The 26,775-nt window shown below is 57.5% G+C and overlaps 1 protein-coding gene across 6 annotated transcripts; it reads right to left on the bottom strand.

Annotated features, from left to right (window-relative positions):
- Positions 1-3,067: 3,067 nt before the first annotated feature.
- On the bottom strand, positions 3,068-26,725 carry TOP3A (DNA topoisomerase III alpha). Of its 6 annotated transcripts, XM_072938523.1 has the most exons (20): positions 26,401-26,528; positions 25,267-25,346; positions 21,173-21,232; positions 20,237-20,310; positions 19,384-19,459; positions 18,579-18,687; positions 17,042-17,185; positions 16,776-16,946; positions 16,447-16,547; positions 14,954-15,028; positions 13,720-13,802; positions 12,703-12,910; positions 11,442-11,627; positions 11,160-11,289; positions 8,779-8,892; positions 8,525-8,690; positions 7,839-7,982; positions 7,072-7,194; positions 5,364-6,031; positions 3,068-4,479 (listed from the first exon to the last, which is right to left on the bottom strand). In XM_072938523.1, the coding sequence occupies exons 4-20, from the start codon at positions 20,299-20,301 to the stop codon at positions 4,301-4,303; spliced, it is 2,742 nt and encodes a 913-aa protein (XP_072794624.1). In that variant the 5' UTR covers positions 20,302-20,310; positions 21,173-21,232; positions 25,267-25,346; positions 26,401-26,528; the 3' UTR covers positions 3,068-4,300. The 6 variants fall into 6 exon arrangements, with proteins under 6 accessions (XP_072794624.1, XP_072794621.1, XP_072794625.1 ...); XM_072938520.1 differs by lacking the exon at positions 25,267-25,346 and having other exon boundaries at positions 26,401-26,725; XM_072938524.1 differs by lacking the exons at positions 25,267-25,346; positions 26,401-26,528 and adding an exon at positions 26,262-26,280.
- Positions 26,726-26,775: the final 50 nt, after the last annotated feature.

The following is a 26,775-nucleotide window of genomic DNA, read 5'->3' as shown; positions in this document are numbered from 1 at the left end:
CCCCTATAAAGTGGTTCTAGAGTGGCAGTGGGAGCCTGGCACAAGGTGAACCGCCCCCAAACCAGAGCTCTCGGACACGAGACCCAGGCGGTCAGGGCTCCCCCTGCAGGCCTGTGTCTGACCGGGGGCGGGGGCCTCGGGTGCCGACTGGGGAAGGCCTGGCCGGGGAGCAGATGAGACGCACTGGGGTCAGAGCCCTCCTTAGATGATCCGACCCCACACGTGGGAGCCTGTGGCAGCCTCATGCTTCAGTTTCCCCTCACACCATGATTTTAGTAAGAAGCAGCCAGGATGGACCAAGGAAGAAGCCAGATGCTTGTGGGGAGACCCTGACAAGGCCAGCGTCCGGCACAGGCCCGGACCCGCCGTCCCGTCGGGGCCTCCCGTGGGCTCCTGGGTGCCAGGCTGGCTGTGTGGGGCCGCTGCTGCGTCGCTGTCTCCCTTGTAACAAAGGATGGTTCCAGCTCAGCGTGGCAGGCCCTTCGGCTGGGGTGCAAAGCCAGGCAACCCTCGTCCTTGGCTTTACCGAGTGACCAGGAGTTGGGAGCGTGGCGGTGATGCCACCTGCCAGAGTGGCCTGGCAGGCCACGTGGATGAGAGAAGTGACCCCAAAGCAGCAAGCAGAAGCTGATTTACAAGGCACCGCCTGTGTCTCCTCCACCCTAACACGCCTCAAGCTTAGGTACAGAAGACAGACTCCTGGGCATCTGCTCCCGAGCACGGCCCCGCAGGACAGCTCAGCTGCAGACCAGCCCTCACCCGCAAAGCGGGCCTGTCCTGTGGGCTCAGCTGTGCGGTCACTGAACAGAAGAGGCCCTGATGAAAGCCTGCATGAGCTTTCTCGCTGGAGGCTGTGGGTGTGGCGAGCGCACACGGGTGGCTCAGGGTCCCAGGTATCTTGCCAAACCTGGGGGGCTGCAGTCAGCAGGCTGAAAAACCAGCCCCAAAGTACCAGGGCCCCGACCGGCCGGGCTGCAGCAGGACGGGAAAGGCAGCCGCGACACCTGCTCCCGAGCCTCCTCTTGGGAGACCCCACCTGGTTGGGAGATCTTCAGGGCAGGCTGTCCGGAGACCCGCCCCAGCTGGTGGACAAGCCGCACGTGGAAAGCCCTTCCCGACTTCTGATCCCAAAGGTCCCTTCTCCTCCAGCCTGGGACCGAGCTGAGCCTTAGAGCCCGCGGGCACCTCCTCTGGGGACAGGGAGGGCCCGGGGTCAGGTCACGGTTCACCCAGCAGCCCCTAAGCCAGGGCCCCTGCCCTACGTCTGCCTGCGTCCCTTCAAGACAAGTGGCCTTCAACCTGATGTGTCACAGAAGCCTGACACCTTTGCATTTCTCTTTTGTAATCAGAAAAATAAAGATAATCTTTTTAAAAAAAACCCAGTAATGTCGCAGTTTGGTTGCACCTAGTTCATTGAAGACACACGCTGAGGCATGGTGACGAACCCCAGGCTGCGACCAGGCCAGCACGATGGCTCTGGACGCGGTTTGGGTCCTCCTGGCACTGCTGCCCGTTTCCTGACACAGCAGGTCAGACTGCTGGGGCTCAGGCATATTCGCTTATGTGACCTCACAGCGAACTTTCCAGGCTGACCCAGTGGCCCTCCCAGCACGAATGCTGCTGGTGCACCATGGCCTCTCCTGCCTGCGAGCTGAACTGGACCTCCTGTGATCCCGGGGTCTGAGGCCCTGGAGGCAGAGGCGACTCACCCCGAGGAGAGCGGGGCCTCCACCTAGTTGTCCCGAGACGTCGCCCCGAGACGTCACCCCAGTCCCAGCTCAGCTGCTCAGAGGGCGGGCGTTCACCTCTGCAGCCTGCTCCCTGCAGGGGGGCTGGGAGCCAGAAGCGCTGCGTGAACCCAGGGGCACCCAGGGCTTGGGAATGGGCGGCTCAGACCGTCCCAGTGTCGTCAGCTGGGCGGGCCCATTTCTCCCTGCACTGAGCCCCGCCGTCGCGAGGGGACCTCCGCACAGCTTCGAGTGGCGAAGGCATAGCAGGCGGTGGGCAGGCAGACCCTCGTGTGGCTGCCCTTGGCCCTATCTCGTCCAGCAGTCCTGGCCCTGAGCACACAGGAGATACCTGCAGGAAGACTAAAATCCACAAGTGCGTCTAGCACCCTGCAGCTCAACACCAAACACACCAACGCCTGGAAGACAGGCAAGGGGCCGGATCCAGACAGTGGAACAGGAGGACGCTGAGCTCACCGCCTCCCACAAATACACCAGAAATACACCTACACATGGAACAGTTCTCACAGAACTCCTGCTGAATGCTGGCAAGAAATCTCATAAAACCAAAACTGCAGGAAAGATCACCAGGTAACCGGGTAGGACAAAGGGAAAAAGAATCAGGACAGGACCTGCGCCCCTGGGAGGGGGATGAGAGGGGAACAGGGCCTCACCCTGGAGGCCCATCCACCGGCGGGGAGCTCAGGGTGCCCAACAGGGGCAGAGGGAGCCTTGGGCTCGGAGGAGTGCGCAGCGGCCGATGTGCAGAACAGAGACCAGCACAGCTGGCCTGGGCCAGCCCACCGCACACCCAGCCCAAGGTGTGCATCTGCAAGTGTGCGGGGTCTGGGTGCCAACACTGAGGCTTCAGGCGACAGACTCGAGAGGATGGGGGCTGGCCGCACGGAGACAGCTGAAGGGGCTGGAGGGTGTGTGGGCGCAGCCAGGGGCGAAAAGGAAGGAGCCTGTTCCCCCACGGAAGCCTCGTGGTTAATGCCGAGAAGGGAGGGACTGTGTTCAGAGGCGGGACTGAAATCCAAAGGCCAGAGAAGCACCCAAAGGTTGTGCGACATCTACCGCCGTTAGGAAAACAAGCCCAAACCACGAGACAGCACTGCACACCCACCAGGATGGCCAAAATTTTTTTTAAAAAAGGAAAAAACGGGAAATAAGCGTGGGCAAGGACGTGAAAAAACAGGAGCCCTCTCACAGGGCCACTGAGCACGCAAAACGGTGCAGCTGCCCTGGAAAAGTTTAGTGCTTCTTCAAAAGTTAAACACAGACTCTCATGACCCAGCAACTCCACTCCTAGGTAAAGACCTAAAGGAACACGACAGGTGTTTAAACGCTCGTACAAGGTTTATAGCAACACTGCTCATGACAGCTGGGAGATGGAAACAGCCCAAGTGTCCATCAACTGAAGAACAGATGAACAAATTGTGGTCCAGCCACACCATGGAACATCACTCAGTCATAGAAAGGACAGAGCACTGAATACAGGACCACAGGGGTGACCCTGGAAGACACGACGCCCAGAGGAAGCAGCAGACACAGGGCCACGTCCCATATGGCTCCACGTATACGGAACATTCAGAAGAGGTGAAACCACGGAGATGGAGCAGGCTGGGCCGCAGGGCCGTGACCCACACCCGCCGACCAGACGCTCCTGGAGCGAGTCCAGGCATCCTGCTGTCCAGCCAGGGTGGAGCGCTGGTATCCAGGAAGGGTAGGAGCCTGGAGTCCCAAGGCCTGAGGACAGTTCATTGCTTCACCCATGAGCAACATGACTCTGCGCAACTCACAGCCTATTCCTGTGTGTTGTCCAAACCACAGAACGAAGCCAACATGGCTATGTATTGTTCCCGAGGTTTTGTGAGGACACATGAGGCATGTGGCAGGCTCTGCACGGTGTGGAGAGATCTGAATCTCACACCAGCTCCTCTCTGACCCATAGGACCACGGTGGGGCCAGGAGAGCTGGACTCACTGCCGACCACGTGGACAGGGAGCGGGGCCGGGCTGAGGGAGGCCATGTGGGCCAGCAGACGGCGGGAGGGCCGCCAGGCTCTGGGTGATGTCCGTACCCATGGCTCCTGCCAATATTCACCAGACGCCACACTGTCACCTGCTGGGGTCAAGGGGCAGAATCCTTCATTAAGGCACACGAGCTGCGGGCGTCCTGGCCGCAGCAGTTCCCTGGTAAAGGGGAATGAACCTGCTTCTGTGGGTGCAGCTTCAGAACAAGAGCCACCGCCTGGCCTTGTCCCCTCCTTGGGACGTCTGTGGAGGGAGGCCCCGTGCAGGCCACCCAACCCCAGGCCGCAGGCTCAGCTGCTGGGCGCGCTGACTTTTGCCAACGCGCTAACAGCACAGCCCCCAGGGGACCACAGGAGCAGCTTCCATGACTTCTCGGCAGGGGCCACGGCTGTTCCTGAGCCCCAGGCAGAGGGCCACTTCTCAAGAGCGTGGTCTGGATCCTGACTTCTTAGCATATAGGCCAGACTTCAGGATCCACCACTTCTGGAGGTGGAAGGGGCAGGTGGAGGAAGTGGCTCTCTGGCCCCTACCCTGGCCTCATCTGTTCTGGGGACAGAAGGGGCGGGTGTGCCCAGGCTGGTGACAAAGGCTGCACTTCCGGGGCTTCTTGGCCACGGACCCCGCGTCTGAGGAACCGGCCCGGGCTCTCTTGCTTCTGGCCTCCGGCCCCTGGGTTCTTCCTCCACCTCCTGACCAGGTTGGGCCTCCCAAAGTCCCTGTGGGGAGAGCGGGGGCAAGGATGAGTATAGCAGGGCCCCTCGCGGCCGTCCAGACAGACCCTGAGCCCTGACAGCCTCACGGCGCACTGCCCCAGGGAGGGGGGCCCCGCCAGCAGCCGCCTGAGGGCGTGCGGAGGCGGCACTGCTTCTGCCTTCCCTGCAGGAACCCTGATGCCTCCAGGCATTGCGGGGCTGACAAACGACCGTGGCGACACGTGCACCAGAATCACAGTCTGACACTAAGTGAACAGGGACTCCGAGAGAGGCAGGGGGCGCCCATCCTATTGCAGAAACAGGCCGAAAAGCCATCCGTTCAAGGTCACACATGCAGCCTGGGAACCAGCCTTGTCTCACCACAAAGATCCCACCGGGCCTCTCGGTCACCCTTAGATGTGTGGTGAGGCATCCGCTGTGTCCCGGGGGAGCAGGTGCCTCCAGGTGTATCATCTACGCTGACCTGGTGTCCAAGTGGCTGCTCTCCCCACTTCTGGGGCCCCGGACCCAAGTTCTGTAACCTGGGGCAGGTTCTCGACATCAGGGCCAGGGCCTTCACCGTAAGAAACGAGGCTCACAGTATAGACCCTACAGGTTCACAAAGGCTGCACAGGCCGTGGCATCAGGCAGCCCACGTTCAAGGCTTGGGCTGTGTGACCCCAGGCAAGTCACCCCATCAGTCAGGGTGCACCTTCCTGGTCTGCACAGCCGTAGTCACGACGCTTACCCGACGGAAGAGGACGCGTGAACAGGGCGACGGCTCAGTGCCGGGCACACAGCAAGTGCCCGAGACCTTGTGGGCAGTGACCGAGGGGGAGGAGCAAGGGACCCTGCGCCCCCAGCCCGCCCCCTCAGGCCTGGGCAGCGGAGCGCACCGGCAGCCTCACCTGGGGCCACGTTCTCGTCCACCCACTGGAAGAAGCCGCACTGCTGCTCCCGGGGCTTGGCGCACGTGTGGAACTGGCGCCCCCTGTTGGGCCCATCCTTTTGCACCGTGCGGGTGACGGCCGGCTGGCTGCACAGGCAGGACGTGCCGCCACCACTGTCGCCAAGAGTCCCCGGGGGGTTCCCTGGGCCGCCCCAGGGCCTGGGCGCCAAGGATGGAGGCCCGCCTGCATCTGGCCGGCCGCTGTCGGCCCACAGGAAGAAGCTGCAGCCCCCGCTGCCACACTTGTAGAACTGCCGGCCCTGGTTGGGCCCCTCCTTCCGCACAGTGAGCAGCAGCGCCTCCTGGCCGCAGTTGCAGGTCACCGAGTTGCTGTCACCACCAGCAGCGGGCGAAGGCAGGGCCCCGGCCAGAGGCCTTGAGGGCCTGGCTGGCCTGGTGCCAGGAGGCTGGGGGTGGCTGGGCTGGTTGCCGTCCGTTCTGTCTAGGGCTTGGCTTGCCTGCAGGTAGCCGGGGGGCTGGCGGGCTGGCTGGGAGGCTCTGGGGGGCCCCCGTGAAAACCTGAGGTCCAGGACCTCCCTCAAGGTCTCATCACAGCCGCCGACGCAGCCGACAAACTCTAGAGGCATGGTCGGGGGAAGGCTGCCACGTTTAAACTTTAACTTCAACCTAGCGAGGCCAGAAAATGATAAAAAAAAATTACCCACCGGGGTGCGACAGTCTTCTCCTTGGCCCTCGGAGGGCTGGGCCCACCCCAAGCCTCCCAGGCCAGCCCCCTGCCCAGGAAACCCACCCAAGCACACCAACCCCAGCCCCTCGGTCGTCACAAGGGTGCAGAGTGGGAGGAGATAAACTCCAAGACCCCAATTAATGGCCAAAATAGCAGAGCCTCTGACAGGCTCTTCCTGTGCCCGCAGGTCAGTGTGGCCCAGGGCCTCTGGGGGCCGCCGGGCCCTGCACAAGGCTACGCTGCTTGGTGACTGGCTGAGAAGCGCGTCTCTGCTCTCGCTGCCCCATGCATGGGCGCTAGACCCTCCAGAGGCCCCAGCACAGGCAGTAAACCCAACAGGCTGACTACAGGTGCGCAGGTGAGAGCCCCGCTTCTCCTAGGGAGCCAGAGGTTAAACTGGCAAAAACGGAAAACAATGCATTCTTATTTTTTTGCCTTGGAAAATAGGTACATTTTGTCCTAAAAACATGCTTATTGACGTTAACATACACTGCATGTTATAAACACATTAATGCGTGTTTTGAAAGATACCTCTGGTTTCATTTAGAACATAAACCTTCGTGGTGTTTGTTTTGTTTCTACCAGTGGTGCTGGGGCCTGAACCGGGGGCCTCATACACATTAGCATGTGCTCTACCACTGAGCTCCCCCCTCCCCTCCAGGACGTGGCGAAGCCCAATAAACACAGCCCACGAGAAGAGCCCTTTGGGGTCCCCCGTGACTTCCGACAGCACCAGTTCTGTACTGAGGCGTCCACGAGGGCTCTGGGCTTCCTGGACACGGCCGTCCCCAGCCTCGGCACAACCGGCGGGTGAGGGCAGGGGAAGGGTGGGCTCCCCTAGGACCTCCAGGGCTGGCTTCCACACACACAACGGCAGCGACCGGATGAGAACAGAGTTAGGTGCCGAGCGACCCCCGAGGTGCCAAAGAATTAGGGCCGTGGGAGATGCCCAGCTGTGCTCTGTCCTGCACTGGCTCACCTGTAAACGGGCTGCGGCTGACACACAGGACACGTACTCCCATCCCTGCTGGCCTCCAGCACGGTGTCGGGGAACCACACAGCCGACCGGCACTCCGGGAAGCCCGTGCAGCTGAGGTAGAACCTGGGGAGGACGGCTGGGGTCAGGCCGGAGCCGCCAGCCCCCGGGAACTGTCGGGAGGCGCCTTGCGTCTGGCGAAGAAAGGTCTTCAGTGATGAAAGGAGACACTGGTGGTTGTGCGGGACACGGTCTCCGACAGTGAGTGGCCCCCTTACTCACAAACCACCGTGGCAGTGCAGTGCCGGGGGCTGAGCGCTCCCACCCTCAGGACCCATGGAGGGCGCCACCAGCAGCCCTGCTCTCTGAGCCAGCCCCGGTATGCAGTGGCCTGGATACCTGCCAAGGCTGCATGAGCCACAGGAAACCTCTGTCCCCACCTGCCTCACAGCCCGAGGGAGATGCTGGAGGAGGACACCGGGGCTCAGAGTGGGTAGTAACCCGCCTTGGGGCCCAAGGCCCGTGCGGGGCACCAGTGGGGTCCGTTGCTCTCCACACACCAGCTGCGCAATGTCTACCCGCAGGGGACACACGCCCTACCCCACCAGCCCCTCCTCTGAGTTCCCAGCCTCACACCTCCGTGGCCACTGTCCCATTCCTAACACCTTTACCAGGGCTGGAAAAGCAGCCCTGCCCTTACGAACAGCAGCACGCCCTGCAGAGGGCATCCAGCCAGGCTGGCAGGCAGAGGGGCACAGCCGGACACTGACCCGCCGCCCCTCCGGGTCTTGAGGACCATGTCCTTGCCGCACTGCGGGCACTTCCTGACGGGCTCTGGCACAGCCGGGTACAGGGCTTCTTGCTGGGCCGCCGCTGCCGCTTCCCCGAAGTACTGGGACAAGGCCTCATCCAACCTGAGGAAATGGCACCACAAGATGGCATCCTTACGTGCACAGCACACGACCGTGACCCGAGGCACCCACGGGCTGCTCAGCCGCAGGCCTGACACGGAGAACGGGGCAGGCGGGAAGCTGGGCTGGCCCCCGCAGCTCTTGGGGGGACCCCGCCTCAGATGCACAACCGCACAGGGTTCACACACACTGGTCTATCTGGATCCAAGTTTCAACAGCTCACGCATTTCTTTTCAAAATTGGCACCAGCTGGGAAATGCGTTTTCTCTAAAGGAAAACACACACTGTCTGTCCCAGCCATCTCTAAACATTGCAGAGGGCAGTGGTCGCACGCCAGCACGGTTACTGACGCACGAGACTGTGCAGCCTCCTAACTGAAGGCAGAACTGAAATCGAGAGGTCGGCAACCTGAGGGCCAGCAGCCCCAGAGGAGTGAACCGGGCCTTCCTGGTTCCTGCTCCTGCACTGCCAGGCTCTGGGGAAGGGAGGCCTGGAGGGGGCGTGGGGAGCAGACAGGATTGTGGGAGAGCAGGCCCGGCACTCACTTCTCGGCTTTGGCCACCGCCTCGATGAACACCTGCTTGTACTTCTGGACCTGCTGCTGCAGGACAGCACACTTGTCCTTCTTCCCCTCACAGATGAGCTTCAGGTCAGCCTCCAGCTCGGCCCGCAGGTCAGGCTTGGACATCTCGTAGCCCATGGAGTCATAACCTGTGGGCAGAGCGCAGCATCCAGTGTGGCCCGGACATGCCTGGAAGCCTCAGTGACCCCCCCACCCCCGCAGGCCCCGCCTTCTCACCTTCCACGAGCCCCATGCCCAGGTGCCCGGGGAGGAAGCGTTTGTCCGCCGTGAGCCCAACGTACATCCGGGCCTTGATGGTCTCGATGTGCTCCGCGTGCGTGGCGTCCGTGCCTGCGGGCCCCTCCTGGTTACTCAGCTGATCTGCACTCCCCAGGGCCCCATCTCCACCTGGATCCCCATTCCAGGTGGCACCTCCACTCACATCTGGCCCATGACAAAACCACAAGGGCCACCTTGCCTCTCCTCAGCACCCACTTACTCCCTCAAGCTGCCAATTCCGGCTCTGAAATTCCCTGTGTCCCACCCACGGGTCAGAGCCCCCCGCCTCTCATCCGCTTCATCACAGCGCCCGTTTCCTCCCCTGCCCACCCCGCTTTTTATGCTCTGACCGAGGGGAGCTTCTAAGATGCAGCTCTGCTGTCAAGGAAATGCAAATCACAACCACAGAGAAACAGCCGTTCACGCTCACGTGGATGAGTGTAACCAAGCAGAAGAAAACAAACCCCGGGGCGGGCGTGGAGAAACCTCAGCCCGCACACAGTGCTGGCAGATTCCAAGATGGTATGGCTGCCGTAGAAGACAGTCTGCGGTGCCTCAAAACGTCAGTCACCAAAGGGCCCAGCGAGCCTGCTCCTACGCGTGGGCCCAGCAGAACTGAGGCCCATCCACCAAAAACCTGTCCGGACGTGTTCACAGCAGCCAACAGGTAGAAACGACCCAGACGCCCGCGAGAGGATGAACAGGTAAAGGAAACGAGGTCCCCACACGATGGAAGAGGATTTGGGAAGGAACAGGAAGGAAGCACTGAGACGCTACAGCCTTGACGCGCCTGGGGACGTGCAGCATGAGACTCCAGGCACGAAGGCCATGAACGTCCGTTTGTAAGGAATGTCCAAGACAGGCCATCTACTGAGCCAAAAAGATGAGCGACTGCCCAGGGCTGGGGGCTGCAGAGGAGGGGCGTGGGCGAGGGCCATGACCGCTAATGGGTGTGAAAGTGTCCCAGTGTTGACCGAGGAGAGTCTACTGAACACTGAACTGTGTGCATGGAGCCTCAGTGAACCACATGGCATGCAAATTCAGTCTCAGCGAAGCTGTTACCATTCTCTTAAAACGCAGCTCTGTGCTGCTTTCTTGGAAATCTCAGCCTGCTCTCTGCTGACCGCGGGACCACACCCAAGGCCCTCAGCCAAATGCACCAGGCCCCGCCGAGCTGGGTTCAAATCCTGTTCCTGGTCTCGCCTTCCAGACCCCGCTCCCCGCCAACAGCACGTGCACCCCATCCCCGCGCCATTCCCCGGCCCCGCCTCCGCTGGCTCTGCCTTCGTTCACCAGGAGTGAACCGCCCCCACCAGCCGCATCTAACACAGGGTTTGACTCGCTTCTACCACTTGACGAGCCCTTGAAGGGAAGACTAGGCTCCATTACTCTTGTGTCCCCGGAACACAATTTGTTATTTTTTATAAACAAGTTACGCTGAGTGAACTACCTGTAAGTCTGCCTAAATCACAGGCTGTCTGGAAGGCACAGTGATGGTGGCAGGCCCCAGGGAGGGGCACGTCCTCCTGGGTCACAGGACACAGCACTCACCGTGCAGCGCAGTGCTGTGTGCGGAGCGAACGGGGTGCCTCCGGACCCGCCCCGCCCCCCGGGCCAGACCCCCTGGACTTGCTGCCAGAGACGGTCCCAAGAGCTCTGGTGAACACTGAGGGGACAGCAGATCAGCCATAGGGGGCCCATCTGTAAAGCCTGGGCCATGGGACTTACTGGGGAAAATAATTCTGCACCCACCCACCCTTTAAAAAATTTTTTTTTTCTGACTCTTGAACAATTATGGGAGATGCTTGAACAAAAACTGAGCACATGACCGCCCTCAGCCCTGGAAGGGTGGCAGACTCGGACTCCATGGGGCCTGGCGTGTGTCGGGCCAGTGAGCGAAGCCAAGTATGAGGGACAGAGAACGGCCACCACTCCAAGCCCACCCATCGTCCCCTGGGTGAGGGCGAGGACTGCCAGACCTCCTGATACTTTAAACGTTAGTACCTTGTTAAAAATAAAATAAAAACAACAAACTCTTGTGTAGACCAAAAATACTGAGTCTCTGGACAGGACCAGAGCAGGACGGCCCCCCACTGAGACCCCTGAGTGACAGAAACAGCTACGTCCGCGCGTGGATGGTGCAGAGCCGTGGTTAAGGGCATCGTCTGTGAGTTACCTGGGCCCAGGTTCTCCTCACTCACGCACTCTGTGACCTTAATCACGAGTTCTTCCCTTCCCTAAGCCTCACTTCATGCCAGCGGGGAGAAGAGCACGGCCCCACAGGAGAGCTGCAGGGAAGACGGAGAGATGCGGCCCCCCAACCCCCAGCGACCACTGACCGATGCCGTGCTTCTCCATGAGGGCAATGAGGTCGGCCTCAGTGAGCAGCTGCGGTGGGCTGGTCTCCCCATCCACCAGCTCCACGGTGCTGGGCTGAAAGCGAGAGCCTTGCTCGTAGACGGGGAGGGTCTACAGGGGCAGCAGACGCATCGGTCAGACCCCCGCTTGGCACTCGGCCCAGACCCCAGCTCCGCTCCAACCCCCGGACTGGCAACACACCTGTCTCCCCGCCACCCCCCACCCCGAGGCCCAGGCCCCTGCCCGGACCTGTGCCTTCCCACCTTGTCGCTCCAGTGGTCGTAGGGGTACACGTCCAGGTAGTTCCGGGCCAGAATCACCAGTCCGTGGGCCACGAAGCGCTCACGCGCGATGTCGATGTCCACGGTGGTCTCCTGGCCCTGGGCGTCCCGGGAGCAGCAGGCCAGGAAGTGGCGGACGATGAGCTCATACAGCCGCCACTCGTTGCCCTGCGAGGAGAGGGAGCTGAGCCCCCGCACACAGCCTTGCCCAAGCCCGGGGCCCCGCGTCATCGCGCACACAGCTCCCGGCCTGCCAACGCCCAGGGCGGGCAGATCCCCTGCGAGCTGTGGGTCTGTGTCCGTGAGCCTCACCACCCTCGTCGGGCAGAAGCAGGCAAGGGAGTTCCAGGGTATAAACCCTGTCTAGGCAGAAAGCAAGGCAAAAGCGTAAGAGTTACTGACAGACCCCTTGTCTGGAGACACACAGGGTGAAGGTGCGGCGGCCTCAGACCAACTCTGGGAGCACAGGGCTCGTAGGGACTTGCCGCCAACCCTGTGATCGCGGACTGAGTGAGGCTCCAGCTACAGGGCCCACAGAGCGCACTCTCGCGGCCAGCAGCCTCCCGAGCACATCTGCGCCGGGGGGAGGGGGCCCCGCAGCTAGCCAGTCAGGCGCTGACTACGGTGTACCACGTGGCAAACAGTCGGAAACGACTTAATCTTTCAAAAACAGATTCGGCAAGATAACTTCAACGGATCTATGCAATCATCAAGTATCACTAAAACACTTCAGCATATGCGGTTATACTCGTGATACAAGATGAAACAAGCAGTTTACAAAGCTGCTTAAGATTACAATTTAATTGTAAGAAAATTAAATACACACAGAGAAAAATGGGGTTCTCGGTAGGAGGCAGTGAGATTACAGCCCACTTTCCCTTCCCTATGATCTTTTTATTTTGTAGACGGCCTGAAATAAACATGTATCACTTCTGGAATCAGGAGCAACAAGATGGTAAGTCTGCAGCCGGGGCCCCAGAGCGGGAGCCCAGAGGAGCGGATGGCAGGCGCGGATGATGGGCTGGGGAGCAGGCCGTGGGGAGGCCCATGGGGCCGGAGCGGGCCCAGAGGTGGCCCTGAGGTTTCGGGAAGGCGACAGAAACTGAAACCGAGCCAGGTGCGGGGGCTTTGTAGGCGCTCAGGGAACAGGCTGCCTGCTGTGTGCAGAGGGTCAGGGAAGCAGCTCAGGGCGGGGCCGGAGGAGTGAGGGCTGCATGGAACAGAGCCCACTGCGGAAACCAACCTGCAAGCTGTCCGTGTACTTGGTGGGGTGGATGGGAGGGTGAGCTTGGTCAGACTTGTTCCCATTGCGTGGGGTGGGGCCACCCCGCTCTAGAATGTTCCGGGCAAAGGCCCCCCAGCGCGGATCCGGGGTCTGCTGCTCCACCAGCACTGTCAAGTTTAAGTCTTTGGGGAAAATGTTTGTTTCAGTTCGGGGATAGCTGATGTACCTAAAACAAAGCCAAACAAACAGAACGAGAAATCGCTAAATCTACCTGTAAATGTCAGAATTAGCTTGAAAACACTGGTGACACCAGCTGCAGCCAGTCTGAGCCAGCCTGGAGGTAAGGACTTCACCTTGCCGGGGAGAGACCCAAGGTGTGACTCCCAGCGGGTGCGGGGCTGCCCGGCACTCCTGCAGCCCTGGCCCTGGGGCCCTCCCGGGCTCCCCACTTCAGTGACAGAACCACCCCAGGATGCGCCTGCGGCCCTGACCGCCGCAGCAGCGTGTGCTCCATGACACTGCCCAAGAACTACAATGTGGGCCCTGAGTGTAATCTTCAATGTTCTATTAGCCACTTAAACACTCCTGGGACCACTTACATCCTCTCTCATCTGCAACTTCGAAACCCACTACACGTTGACACCTGCAGCACCTCTCAGTTCGGACAACCCAAACCACGTGCTCAACAGTGGCCACACTGGGCAGTGTGGACCATGCTGTCCCCGGACAGCGCTGGGTGCTCCTGACCCTAGCTGGATGGTTCATGGCAGGCAAACAACTCCTGAAGGAGTGGCCCACCCTGGCAGCACCCTGTCTGCTGAGAGGTCGAGAGCAGGACATGAATGTACCCCGCGGGCTCTCACGGGAGGAGGTAAGTGATCCCGCATCAGAAGAGAGAAGCCAGTGCCAGAATTCTCCTACTCTGGGCTCAAGTCATTTCTAGACAGTCTGTGTTCCCACGGGCTCTGTTTCTAAAATATCTCACCCAGATACCGATGCATTGAACTCCACGCCCAAACACACACTAATACTTACCCCTGAGTGTAGAGCCTTTCAGCAATCCTCATGGTTTCCTTAGCATTTATCCTCAACTTCCGAGAAGCCAGCTTCTCAAGCTCCTGTTAAATGTGTGGACAAGTGTGTGAGGTCACAGGGCGTGAGTCAGAGGGCATGACACGTCATTTCCTCCTCCTCAGAGCCGTCTGGCCCCGTGCCCCAGCTGTCCTCACACGTGTCTCAAAGGCTGTGCCGAAGAGAGAGTTCCCGGCCTGCTAGGCAGAGCCAGACCTGGGCCCTGGGTCCTCAGACTGTGAGGTGCAGAAGCAAGTTTCACCAGGAAGCAAGCAGGTCCCTGGGCCCCGAGCACCGGGGATGCTGACAGAGGAGGGCTGGGAGACGGGCCAGAAATATGCACTTTCCACAAGTGTCTAATATGGTGACTGTAATACCGGCAATCTGAGAGCCGCACTTTGGGAACGCCACCCGAACCCTGGGATGTTCCCCTGGGTGACGAACCCCGGGATGTTCCCCTGGGTGATGAACCCCCTTACCCTTGGGGACAACCAGCTGTCCCTTCCCCTTGGTGACACCCCGACAATGCTGCTGGCTACATGTCAAAGCATGTTAACCAGTGAGGGATAAAACAGCCCACTGTGTGCAACCAACCCATAACTGTCCCCCATCACCCCTCACCACGCCCCCCCCACATACCCTGAGAGGATGGCCCTGAACATTCTGCGCATCCATCCTCCAGAGCCACCCCACAGTAACTGCACCCAGATTTTCCTGCACAGCGGTGACTGGAAAGGGGCACCCTGAGTCCCAATGGGTGTCTCTTCCTGGGGCCAAAAACTTGAGAAGCCCTATTCTAGGGTAGGCTCATGAAGTGGATGTTTAAAATGAAGGTTATGTGGATGATGCAGAAGCATTAAAAAAAAAATGAGGTGGAAAAAAACTAGCTATTCCAATTATAATGCCGTAAAAAATGGCACGGAATAAAATGGAGGAAGACACCAGAGTTACCTCAGCAGTTACGGAGGGAGGGCAAGGTGACAGACGACCTCTTCCTCTGTTTCCTAAGCCCCGCGTAAAGCAGTCATGCTGCATTTGCTACCTTGTCAACAGGCCAAGCCGGCCGCGCTCTGGGGGCTTGTTTTCCCTCAGGGCGTCCACGCAGCACCAGTAAGAGCGAGGCGGCCCACCACTGGGCACCGTCTGCAGTGGAGCTCCTGGGGTTCTGGCCCAGCACCCCCCCAGCCCCCAGACATACCACAGTGTCCAGAGCTTGAGGCCTCCACTTGCTCTTTGCCTTGGACCTGACCTCCACCACGGTCGCCCTGGGATCCTAGAAAGCCAAGAAGAGCAGAGGCCACTTTACCCCACTGGGGCACCTTCACTGGCCTTCTGTGGCTGCCCCCAGTCCTGCCCACGAGCTCCCCGCCCCCAGTGCAGGACCCCGGGCACCACGCCCTGCGCCAGTGGCCAGCACCAGCTTCCCGCTCAAAGCAAGACTTTGAGGGCGTGGTCCCAGGCCCGAGGGCCCTTCTCCGAGGCCGTTTCCTATCTATGCGCGTGCGTATTACCGTTCTTTTTAAAACTGATGACGATAGAGTTAGAAACAGGAGAAATGACACGATACAGGCTGGAGAACGCCGCTCGTATTGAGACCAACCTCACTTCAAAGGAACACAGACGGACAAGGGACTCAGCTTAAGAGATCTGCTTATGAGGGTGTTTATACATCAGAACCCAACTTTCTCTGCAGACAGACTGGGGGCCGGGTGTTCCCAGCAAAGAGCGGGAAGGAGCCCACCTGCCACACTTCCCTGCACCACATCCTCATCTTCATTGAACAGATAAACACGCCGAGTCCCAGACATGCCGGCTGTGTACCCTCCAGGGTCAAAGGGCAGAGCAGAGACAGGTGGTCCTGAGAGGCTGGTGGCCTCAGGAACGGGGGAGCAGACGCGCGGGGAGCAGAGTCCGCGCGGTCACGGCGGTGGCCCCACCCCAGGGGCACAGTCCGCACCAGACGAATAGCATGAAACACACTGCGTGCCCGGAGTGCAGCAGTGTCCGTGGTGGTTACTCCCTGCTGCCAAACCCATCGTGAATTGCGGGGGCTACAGCCGACTCAGCACGCCTAGAGGTCTCCGAGTTTAGTCCCGGTCCCACCGTGTGCAGCCCTGGGGTTACAGCAGGTCACTAGGTGCAGTGGTGGCCACTTCACAAAGCGGACAGTCCGAGGGTGACTCAGACACCAGCCTGCAGCCTGAGCGGGTCTTGGTCCCCCCCGGCCTTCACTCAGAGGTCACCCCGAGAGCAGATCCCTGCCCCCAGCCGTTCCCTGGCCCTTTCCCCCACTTCCCTTTCAGTGCTTATCACCGCGTGAACCTGGTCCCTCAGCTGCGCCCTTCCCGTGTCTGGGTTTCATCGTCTGACCCGGGGCGGGGACTGGGCCAGAGGCCGTCCGCGCTCCCTCCGGCTCTGGGAGTCCACGGTCCAGGCTGGTCCGTACTCCCCACTGCTAAGAGTGTACTGCCTCGGGGAGGGGCTTCTCGGCATTTCTGGCACTACCTGCAAGCTCTGCAGGTCTTTCCTGGCCTGTCTTCAGTGCTGTTTTCGTGCAGTTCTAGACTCACTGGCACCCCCAAAGTGATGTCCTGAGATGCACACTGAAGGCTACCGTTCAGCGGGAGAGGAGACAGGACCACAGCTGCCAACAGACGGCAGGTGTGGCCAGGGAGCCACGGGAGGCCTCACCTCCATGCACAGCTGATAGAGGACGAGACACGCCGTGTGGTTAAAGAGACGGTGCCTCTTCCAGCTGAACTCCACCGTCCCGTCCTCATGGTCGTGAGTCACTGTATGGGAGACATAGGAAGGCCGTGGCTCAGAGGAAAAGGTCTGTCATGGTCAAAGCCAAGAACCGTGAAACTGGGGAGGCCACTGTGGACACTTGAAGGGGATTCTGAACACGGTGATGGGGGGGAGGGCAGTGAGGCTCAGACCGCACTTTGAACGAGTGCCCAGGACACCCCTTGAGCCTCGCCACCCCAGGTCCTCAGGTTCTGCACCACGACCAGCCTCACCTCTAATCTTGTGGAAGGTTTCTGGCACGAACGCCTGGATGGCTTTGAACCTCTCCACCACGAAGCCCAGGGTGGGGAACTGGCAGCTGCCATAACTGACCAGTTGTTCCGCCAACACCGCGGGGAAAATCTTCTGCAGCCGCAGGGTCTGGAACCTGGTGAAGGCGGCCCCTGGGAAGAAGGGAGGGAGGGAGGAGAGGACAGATGGCAAGGTCAAAGTCAGCTGCTCCGCCAAGCCTGCGCCCACCCGGCCCACCGCCCCTCACCGATCCGCAGGTCCAGCTCCTGCCTCACGTCCACGGCGTCGCTGACTCTCTGGTCGGGCTCCGTCAGGTTCTCGCAGGCCACCTGGACAGCGCGGGCGGTGATCTCGGAGAAACGTGCTCGCAGCACCGGCAGGCCGGGCTTCACTGTGGGACAGAAAGAGGCAGCGGGGCCGAGTCAAGGCACGAGGCTCACCACCCTCTCCTCACACAGGGGCCCATCTTGAAGCACCTTGAACAGAGAGAGAACCAGGTCAAGAAGCCGCGAGGAGTCCTGTTTTCCTGCTTCTGTCAAGTTAGTGACACACTGCGAGAGGGAAACCTCACTGTGACCGGCTGAATGTCATCGGGAGCGGCAGAGGGGCTGAGCAGAGAGCTCAGCTCTCCTGGTGAGCTTTCGAGACACCAACCTCGCTTCCCTTAGATCGCCCAGGAGAAGGGCAGTGTCGTTAACTTACAGGCTCTAAGGGAGAGGGGGAAGGGGTACGTTAGGAGTTTGAGACTTGCAGACACTCACTACTACATACAAAATGGGTAACAACAAGGTTCCACTGTGCAGCACAGGGAGCTATAGTCAGTACCCTGTAATAACCTACGATGAACAAGAATGTGTGTGTGTGTGACTAAATCCCCATGCTGTACGCCAGAGACTAACACAACCCTGTACATCGACTATACATCAATATAACAAGAAAGGAGGAAGGGAGGAAGGAAGAAAGAAAGAAAAGAAAAGAGAAGTCCTGGGGGAGAAATTTCATGTCCTGTTACGGAAATATGGGATATACACACTGTCCCTGAAAGTTAACGTATCTAGTCCCGGAGTTGTTCTAGCTTCAGACAAAAGCACTTAGGGAAGAGAGAACCCCCTGCTCTCGCAGCCCAAGAATGGCCTGCGCATCTTTCTCTAAGTTATCTGACATCATCACACTCATTGCAACAATCGTTTATTACTGTTCAGACACTGTACAAAGCGTACAGGAGAAAAAGAAAAAAACCAAACAGAATATCTTAAAACTATTCTTCACACTTTACATGTGGTGTGTACCCTCTTTGTTAATATTCAATATATAACTTTTAAAAACAGAATATGAAGTCTTTGCTCAGGGAGCTGGCAATCTACTTGGACCAGCCCTGGGCACAGGGTCCAGCCACTGCCACTCAACTGGTAGGCCTGGCAGAGGGACCTGGTGCGGAGGGGACATGGGGAGGGGCTCAGGCACAGCCACGCACAGAGAAGATGGGAGAGCCCCTCCCATCCCGTGTCCAGGGCACAGACACTCAGGGGCCATCACTCATCGGCCCCACACACATGGATAATCTGGCACAGACACTCAGGAGCCGCCACTCACTGGCCCTGCACACGTGGGTAATCGGGACAGACGCTCACCAGCCCCACACACGGGTAATCTGGCACAGACGCTCACCGGCCCCGCACACGTGGGTAATCTGGCACAGACGCTCACCGGCCCCGCACACGTGAGTAATCTGGACAGACGCTCACCGGCCTCGCACACGTGGGTAACCTGGCACAGACACTCACCGGCCCTGCACACGTGGATAATCTCAAAGCCGATGTTTTCTCCTTCTCGGTCACAGTCGGTCCAGATCACTAGGGCCTGGCACTGCCGGGTCTCTCGCTCTAGAGTTTTCTGCAGTTGCCGGTGGGGAAAGAGCAGTGAGCGGTCCCGGGACAGCCCTGTGCGGGTTCTGACCCAGCACTGGAGGCTCTTGGAGGAAGCCAACTCGGTGAAGAAGAGGCCAAGAAAACTATCCCCACCATGGTAAGGGTGCGAAGTCACTAGACCCGCCCCTAGCCTGGAACCACAGCCCCACCAATTAGCTTCCGGAAGCCTGGGGGTTTAACACAACTAGCCCAGCCTGATGGACCTGAAACACAGCTCTAACACACACTTATAGCTCTGGGGGTTCTCATCAAGCCCTGGCTTAAAAGAAAACAAAAAAAACCCTAACTGCATTTCATCCCAAGGGCTCCTAATTAGCCGTGAAGTAAGGGTTGGTGCCCAGAGAGCTGCAGCGTTCACAATCCCCTGTCGGACGCCCACCCGCACTCTTCCCTCCCACCGGGGCTGGGGGAGCTGGAACCAGGGAGCTAACACACTCACGCCGAGGGTTCAAACAGCCACTCGCCCTGAGAAGCCTCTCGGCCACTAAGCTTAAATGGCTTCATTTACAACACGGGTGGGACTAATATTTTAAACCATAGTACTTAGTCCGGTGGAAACCCTTATCTCTAAATTCTCATGCATTCAAAATACAGAAAGCACTTGGTTTAATTATTCGGTGGTGGTTTAACTCCAGTGCCTACGTCTTCCAAACCATCCTACCTTGATGTCTACAAAGTTCTCCGGACAGTACTTCTCAATTCCTGCTTCAAAGAGGACAAGAGGATTGCAGCTCTGCCTGGAAAAGAAGCAAAAACGCAAAATCTCCTACCCAAGCACGTGACAGAAAGTCCTGTTTTAAGGGGAAGAAACTGCCCTCACGGTTACGTCCCGAACAGATAGCCCCCACCCCCGTGAAAACACAGAGGATTACAGACAAGGCCGGGACCCTTGCACAATGCGCTTCCCAGGATGACCGACAGGGGCTGCAAACTGGAAATCCTGGGACTCTTCCCGCACATCTGCAGCGGGGCAAACAGTCTGATGGCAGTATGAGAAAGGCCTGCCTATTTTGGGGAACACACCTGAAAAAAGTGGCTGTTTATTCTAAACACATGGTAAAAATGCACAATGTATCAGTCAAACCTAGGTCACTGCTATGGTCTCTATGACTTGTGTGCCCCCAAATTCACACGCTGGAATCTTAACACCAGCGTGATGGTGCTGGAGGCAGGGCCTGTGGGAGGGGATTAGCTGGTAAGGGTGGAGCCTCCTACAAGAGACCCAGCCGGCTCCCCAGACCCTCCCCCAGGTGAGGACACGCTGAGAGGTCAGCAGGCCCTCCCCAGACCACGCTGGCACCCTGACTCCTACTTCTAGTCTCTATAGCTCAGAGAAACAAATTTCTGTGGTTTAAAAGCCAGCTGGCGTGTGATGTTTTGTCACAGCAGCCGAATAGACTTAGTCACCTTACTATTATAAGCCACACAGTGACACCAACACGCCTCGAAACTCCTGTGATACTTTACAGCTCACCATAATAATCAGAAAGCTCTTCCCCAGGGACCCTACTGACCATTTACGAAACTGCATCTGGAAATCGTGGGCCAGCAGATGTCCAGAAACGGAAGTCATTACCATGGTAACGTTCTGAATGACAACAAAACTCAAGTTAGTCTCTCAGCGATTAGATTTTGCCAAATCATTCAAATAAAAGGGAGTAACTTCTACTGAAGGGTGGAGGGGAGGAAGGATAAACAGGCTGAGTGTAAGACTGTCAGGGCAGTGGAAACAGTCCACGTGACATGAAGACAACAGGTCCGTGTCATTTATGTTCACCCAGACCCACAGAATGCACACCGCGGGAGGGAACCCGACGCCAACTGTGGACTCTGGGTGACGTGCGTGGGCGCAGTTTGGCCAGCTGCAACGAGCAGCCCTGGGGGGCTGCTGACGACGTGGCTGTGCCCGTGCAGGGGCGGAGGTGGGGGAGATGTCTGTACCTTCCTCTCAATTTTGTTCTGAACCTAACATTGCTCTAAAACAATGAAGCCTATTAAAAACAAAAACAGTTGACTGGGGGAAAAAACCAGATACAGCTCTTAAAGCCAAAAGGCACAGTGGCTCAATCCCCATTCTCATTCTGGTACCAAGACGCCTCTGCAGCACTTAGAATATCCTCAAACTACTGTCGTTAGCTGCTTTCTTGCACTGAAGAGCTGAGTTTGGGACCATATTCTGCAAAAAAGAGACTTCCTTATAAATCATGAAATGATCACCTGCCACCAAGGATCTGGAGGTCCTAACAAAAGGTCCTCTTAAAAGACAGCAACCTACTCGGCAGTGGCCAGGCTGACTAATTCTTCTTGACCAAAAAACTCCAAAACACAAGCAGTTTAGGGAGGGTTTGTAGTAAACAGCTGCTCTTTTTAGCCGTAACTAAAAACAGCAAAATGGCACAAGGGTCTGAAAGCACACGTGAGCCACACGACAGGAACGCCGCAGCACCTACCTGGCCATACAGGTGATAATCAAACTCATAGATCTTGTTGAATCTAGAAAGTCCTTCCCTCTACACAAGACAAAAAGAAAGAAAAGATAACAATTACATAAAGAAACAAAAGATTCCTCAGCACAGAGATCCAGCACAACCCAGACAAGTGGGGATGCTGAAAATGCAACAGCATTTCCCACGGATAAAAACTGGGCAAAATCACCAAGACCGCTTATTAAGAGGTCCCTTAGAACACGCTTAGCAGCATGCACTTGGTAGAGCCCACAGAGTTTTATGCTGGAAGGTGACCTTGCGTTCAGCTAAAACTACGTAACAGCTTTCTACAGATGAGAACAGACTCGTCCGAGGCCACACGGCAGACGGGGGACTGGGACACCCTCTCGAGACCTTCTCCTTTCTCCCCACAACTCTGCTTTCTGGCCGCACACCAGCTGCACTATCAAGCTGACCAGAGGCAGGGCGCTCACCTTCCTGAACCTCACCTGATCCTTGAGTAAAGCTGCCTGTAAGGTCCCTCTGGCTCTGAAATCCAGTCACGCTGCAAGCCCCAGTCGGGCCTGGGAGCCAGGCTACAAAGCACGTCCTTACCTGCACTTGCGGGAGAACCAGACCCCCTCAGGGGAGACCCCACCTTCTACAAAGGCGTTAAAAGTAGCTAAGCATGTGAGTTTCACACCCACTCTGCACAGGAGACAAGACGCAGGCCAGGCGGGAGCTGGGGAAACCTTCCAGGACCAAGACGTGTCACGTGGAGAAGACTCTCCCCCGGCCTCACAGAGACGAGTTTTCAGTGTAGACCACTGAGCAGGGCTCTCTTTGAGGGGTAACAGCAAACTTAAAAGGAATTTATTTCAGGATCTGATCCCTACAAGGGCACCGCTCTAGTGTTGCCAAGGAAAGAAACCCCCCTCTACAAACTCCAGTTGCTGGTCAAGCCCCTTTCATACTAGAGAAGAGCAACTGTCCAGCCAATGGCTACCACCTCTTTTTAAGAGAGCACCGAAGCCTTCCCAGACTCTCACACGGCCTCTGGAACACAGCAGGGCTGAAGCCCTCTGGCTGTGACAAGGCCGAGCTGCTGCTAACTCAGCCTCTCCCCGCTCACCCCAAGTGGCTCTCCCGGGAAGAGTCTGGAACCTGCTCTAATCCTCTCCAGGGGAAGACCTGTCCAACAGCACGCGTGCGGCCCAGGTCCAGGCTCTCCCAGGCAGCCTCCTCTGCCAGCGGAGAGTCTTGAGGAAGTAAGATGTCTTTCCTGGCACCTCAAACCTGCCTCTCTGTAACTCCCAACTGAAGTGGGTACTCAACCATGTGCGATTCCACCTCCGGGGTGAGGTGCTCACGGGAAGGGTGGCCCCCTAATTACGGGAGTCTTGGAGCCTAGAGAAAGAAAAAGACCCAGAAGACTGACCAAGAATGTGGCATCTGTTTTCTTCCTACAGGGCCATCCATCCCCACTATTAAAACGAAAACCCAAACCAGAGCGGGTCCGCCTTTACTCAGCACTGTGGGGACAGATCGCACTGCTGCCACTCAGTCTGCCACAAGACTCTGTCTTAGGATTCCTTCTTCTAAACATAAAAATAAAACCATGAAAAAATGGTGCACACATAGAAAAGTCCTCGAGATCTGTAAGTTATTAACAGGGGCTACTGAGGACAGTGGGGACGGTACACTTGATGCGTATCTGCGTCCTCTGAATTTTCTGCAATAATTACCACTGTTTAAGTACTACAGTTAAAGAAAAAAGAGAAAAATTCCACCTCTTGTTAGTGTTCTGGTCAATTTCTCTCAAATGTACATATATTTGTGTATGTGTTTGAAAGTCTTCTCCACAACAGACTATCTACCAAAGAAAGCACAATTTATTTTAGGATCCACGGCCGTCACTAGTGTTTGTTATTTCAGGTTTTTGCTATTACAAAGCTCAGGGCCATCCTCTGATTCCGAGCTGTGTGTGTGGATGTCTTGGCTCCTCTATCAGAATTCCAGTCTCTTGAAGGTAGGGATTTTGTCATTCAAAGCAAACTCTGTGAGGGACAGATAAACAAATGAACAGGCCCTGTCACTGTCTCGGGGAGTGACAGGCTGCGGGAGGGGGACAGGCAACTAGATCCCGGGACCCGTGACGACCATGACCGCCATCACCGAGTGAAGGAAATGGTCGCAGAGGACGCTGAGGAAAGATGTCACAAATAGGTTACATTTAAGTTGCTCCCCCTGTTTTCTTTCAAAAGACAAGAGAGCTCATCAGGAGAGATGAGGCAAAATGTCATTCCAGGAAGAAGGACCAGAATGTGTGAGCGCACAGTGAACCTCCACCTTCCACGCCGACTGCTTCCATCACTCTGCCTCTCCTTTCCCTCTGCCCCCCTGCAAAGTGCCCCCAGGTCCCTAGACTTCAGGCCTCTGACCCCCATGTGCAGAAGCCTTCCATTCTCCAAGTGCCCCACTGCCAGGGAGACTTCATAAAGCACAAATATGACCATCCCTGCCCCTCCACCCCGTACTTAGTACCTACAGTCCTTCTCAACTGATGCAGAAAAAGCATTTGGTAAAAATGCAGCACCCTTCACGACAAAGTGAAGTGTGGAATTTGCAAAAAACCCACAGTGAACATCACACTCAGTGGTCAAAGGCGGAAGCTCCTCTTCCAAGTTCAGGAACAAAACAAGGATGCCCGTTTCCACCGTCGTTACCTGGGATCACTACTTCCAGCCAGAGCAACTGGGCAAGAAAAAGAAATAAAAGACATTCAGATCGGAAAGGGAGAAGCAGAACTCTCTCCCCTTGCAGTCAGCATGACTTTACAGGTAGAAATCCTCAAGAAGCCACAGTGAAACTTCACGCCAATAAAGCCAGCAAAGTTGCAGGATACGAGGTCGGCATGCAAAATCCAACAGCAATGAAGAAAATAACACAGAAAGACAGAAACTGACAGCAGTGAACAATCTGAAAAGGCAACTAAGCAAACAGTTCCGTTTACAACAGCATCCAAAAGCACAATGGAAACTACAGCTCGTTGCTGAGAGACCTAAATCGGCGGCAAGACAGGCTGTGTTCAGACTGGAGGACTTGGTATCGCGACGGTAAATTCATACGGAACTGCCAAGGGCCCCAAGCAGTCAAAAAAGCCTTCAAAGAGACGGACAAAGTTGGAGGACTCACACCACCTGGCCTCCAAACTTACTGCCAAGCCACAGCAAAGCCAACAGCGTGGCACTGGCGTGAGGACAGACACACAGAAGAACGGGACGGAACTGGCAGTCCAGAAAGGAACATCTATAGTCGACTGATTTTTGACAAGGATGCCGAGGCCATCCGACGGGAAACGGACGGCCTTTTCAAAAAACGGTGCTGGGAAAAACTGGACATCCACGTGTAAAAGAATGAAGTTGGACTTTTCACACTACCGAGAAAAACTAACTCAGAATGGATCAATGACTAAAATATAAGAGCTAAAACTCTTAGAAGAAGGGGCAAATCTTCCTGATCTTCATTCTGGCCATGGCTTCTTAGACATGACAGTAAAAGTCTAACCAACAAAAGAAGGAAAAATAGATAAACTGTACTTCATCAAAATTAAAACTTCTTGTGCGTGAAAGAACACTACCAAGAAAGCAAACAGACAACCCACAGCATGAAACAGAGTACCTGCAAATCACGTATCTAGCAAGGACCTCATATCCCGAATACACAAAGCACGCTTACAGCTCAGCAGACCAACAATCCAATTCAAAAATGGCCAGAAGACATGGACGTTTCTGCAAAGAAGATGGATACATAGTGGCCAGAACGCACATGAAAAGGTGCTCAGAGTCAAAACCACAAGATACTTCAAACCCACTAGGCTGGAGATGATTAAAAAAAAAAAAAAAAACAAGTGTTGACAGAATGTGGAGAAAAAGGAACTGGTTAGAATGCAAGATGTTTCGGCCACTTTTGGAAAGCAGTTTGGCAGTTCCTCAGAAGGTTAAACATAGAGTTACTTGTGGCCCAGCAACTTCCCTCCGAGGAGCTTATTCAAAAGAAGTGAAAACACTTATCCGAAGAAAAGCCTGTACACGAAGGTTTACGGCAGCTCTACTCACAACAGCCAAAAGGCGGGGCCAACCCAAGTGAAGAACGGATAAACACGTATGCTCTCTATCCGACGGGGTATTATTCGGCCCTGAAAAAGAATGAAGTAATGATACACACCACAGCATGAATGGGTTTCAAAAATGCTAAGTGAAATAAGCCTGACACAAAAAAGCCACGTGTGATGCGAATCTTTTCATATGAAATACCCAGAACAGACAAATCTTCGGGGACAGCTGCTGGGAGGACCGGGGAATGGAGAGTGACTGCGTAACGGCTCCGGGGTCTCCTTTCATTGTGATCAAACCGGGTATGAGATAGAAGTGACCGACACACAACCCCGGGAAGGTACCAAATGCTGATCTGTGTGCTGCGAGGCGGTAAACACACAAAACACACTAATCCCTAATCCGCTCAAATAGTGTTTACTGCCACTGGCTCCTCCCCCCACCATCCCGCACGCCCACTTCTCAGGTTTGAACATGCCGAACTGTTTCAAGGCACAAGTCCTTTATACGTGCCATTTCCACTGCCTGGTGAAACTTCGAGACTGAACCCAAACATCCAGCCAACAAACACCGCCGGAGTCTCGTGTATCCCAGACACGTATCAGGCCCGAGGAACACAGCAGCGAGCGAAGCAGAGGCTCCTTCTCCTTGGGCGATATGAGTCCCAGGAGCGGCGGCAGGGCCTCGGAGGGCCCTCCGTGACCCTCCTTCACAAACCCTTTCTCCCCGAGCCGCTCCTTCGCGCCTCCGTGTCCAGAACACCCCGCACCCCGAGCCCGCCCGTCTCACGGGGTTCGTTTGTGCCGACGCGGCCTCCCAGCCCGGCGTTCCCGGCGTCGCCGCGTCCGTGCCCCGGCCGCAGGGTCGGGCGTGCGGCGGCGGGGACGGCGCGCCTCGTGGGAAGGATCCCGCAGGCCGAGGGCAGGCTGGAGGAGTCTGGCGCGCGGCCCCAACCCGGCAGAGCTACAGAACGTGACGGTGCAGACGCCCCGGCTCACCCCGGACCCAGAAAGGCGCCGCCCCGGGGCTCCGGGGCCCGGACGAGCTCGGCGGCCCCGCCGTGCCCGGCGCACCCAAGGCTTCCAAGCACGCGAGCGAAACGTCCGCTACGCTCCCCGACGCCAAGGGGCCCCTCACCCGCCGCATGCGGCCGCCGGACAGCAGGTCGGCGATGCCCTTGGCCGCGTCGTTCTTCTCGGCCACACAGAGGATTTTCCGCACGCCCCGGAAGGCCACCTCCATGGCGGCGCGGGTCAGGGTCCGGACCCCGGGCCGCGGCAGCCAGCGGAGCGCGCGGCGGGCGACCGGGAGGATCATCCCCGGGCCCCGCGCATGGTGAGGCGGCACCCCTGGCCCCGGAGTCTCCCGCAGCCCCGCGCGCAGCCCGCTTCCGGCCGCCTTCCCAGCCCGCTTCCGCGGGCGCGAGCCGCGAACTACAACTCCCAGGGATCCCCGCGCTCCGCGCCACTCGCGCAGCACTTCCCTCCCTTTCAGCTCTGCACTGGGCAGACG

This window comes from Vicugna pacos, chromosome 16 (genome assembly GCF_048564905.1).
Source record: "Vicugna pacos chromosome 16, VicPac4, whole genome shotgun sequence".
Lineage (NCBI taxonomy): Eukaryota > Metazoa > Chordata > Mammalia > Artiodactyla > Camelidae > Vicugna > Vicugna pacos.
This window is presented reverse-complemented; position numbering and strand designations above follow the sequence as displayed.

Bases quoted from the DNA above. Each gene is read 5' to 3' on its own strand.
- TOP3A (XM_072938520.1), bottom strand. From the start codon at position 26,580: ATGATCCTCCCGGTCGCCCGCCGCGCGCTCCGCTGGCTGCCGCGGCCC. The intron at 16,947-17,041 runs GTGAGGGGCGGT...CCTTCTTCCCAG, and splicing joins GGAGCTGGACCTGCGGATCG to GGGCCGCCTTCACCAGGTTC. The intron at 4,480-5,363 runs GTGAGGCTGCCG...CTCTCCCCACAG, and splicing joins GGACGAGAACGTGGCCCCAG to GGACTTTGGGAGGCCCAACC.